Here is a 1372-nt window from a genome sequence, read left to right as displayed (position 1 = left end):
TGAAAAATATGGAAACCTCAGTTCAGATCCTTTTGACAAAGTCCATATTATTAAGCTTTCAGCTCCATGGACAAGTGGCTCTCAAAGCAACCACCTCCCAGCAAAGTATGTCTTTAAGAAACTCCTTTTTAAATACAATCCCTTGTTTATTGGATAACTAGTTCTCCTGCAACTCTTTGTGCTCCAGAAAGAACAGAGAATGTGGAGGATATTAAAAATAAACCACATTGGGACACTGGGAATATCACAAAATTTATTTTTCTAGAGCGTTTTTAAGGAGTTAGTCTGTGTACACTGGAACAAAATTAACCCTTGTTTATTTCCAGACATTAATTTTCTGCCTACAGTAGTTTGTAATGTTTCTTCTAACATAACCAGATGAATGAATGGACAGATTTTAAATGTTTTATTGCTTACAGGTTTTCAAATAGGGTAAATATCAGGTGAAAGAACAGAAATCCAGTTTTCTCCTGGAATAGTTTTAGTTAGTCTGGGGTTTTTTTTTCCAAAAATAACTTTTCTCATATTTGATAATCTCTAAAAAATTAAGGCCTAATAAATTTGGAACACTATTTCTGAGCCTCATCATATTGCACAAGTTTTCATGCTTATACACTACTGCTTTTCCTGTGCAAGTGTAAGGCATTTATATCATCCCACTGAACAGTCTGAAATCCTTTGAACCTCTGAAGTTTTGATTTCCCTGTTAAAACCTTCAGGAGAGATCACAATACAGAATAAATCTTGATATTTATTAATACATCTATATATATATATATGAAAGATTATTTTCTGAATGTAACAAATATAAAAAGTTATCAGTGTTTACAAATTGTCAAAAATGTCCAAAGTACAAAAGGATACAGTACATTAGTTATATGGAAGTGACTGATTGTACTCTCTGGCACTGAATATATCGGAATACCGTGGGCATGCACAATATACACCAGGAAAACTCATGCATCAATCAGGACAAATACGAAGTAAGACAATTTGATGCCTTCTCTGATTACAAATTCATTGCTTCTGTTAGTTTTCTTTCCTCAGGAATACCATTTACCTGCAAATAGATGAGAGTTTATATAACCCATCAGTGGCAGAGGATGCTTCAACCATATGGAACTGTCAGTTGGTGGCACAGCACAGAAACAGCATTTATCAGCCCTTTATCAACAACCACATTGGTGAAACACCACAAGCACAACCTGGACCAAAAGACAACACACACATGGCAGAGCTTTGCTTGCTTTCTTCTGGGAAGGGGGGGGCACTGGGGAAAGATTTTTTCACTGGGAATTCATCCTTCCATTTGGGATCTAACACTTCGTAGGGAGACTGAAGCTCAAAATGGAAAAGGCAGTACTTGGTGTAC

General features: G+C 35.9%; 1 protein-coding gene across 1 annotated transcript in view; it reads right to left on the bottom strand.

Annotated features, from left to right (window-relative positions):
- Positions 1-497: 497 nt before the first annotated feature.
- SGCE (sarcoglycan, epsilon) overlaps positions 498-1372 on the bottom strand; it is a gene marked incomplete at its 5' end in the record, with an annotated part of 21959 nt that continues 21084 nt past the window's right edge. The window contains 1 exon segment of the mRNA XM_009076683.1: positions 498-1060. Coding sequence (XP_009074931.1) covers positions 1010-1060 — 51 coding nt within the window.

This window comes from Acanthisitta chloris, unplaced genomic scaffold (genome assembly GCF_000695815.1).
Source record: "Acanthisitta chloris isolate BGI_N310 unplaced genomic scaffold, ASM69581v1 scaffold22846, whole genome shotgun sequence".
NCBI lineage: Eukaryota > Metazoa > Chordata > Aves > Passeriformes > Acanthisittidae > Acanthisitta > Acanthisitta chloris.
The sequence above is the reverse complement of the archived record's forward strand: the minus strand, read 5'-3'. Positions and strand labels throughout refer to the sequence as shown.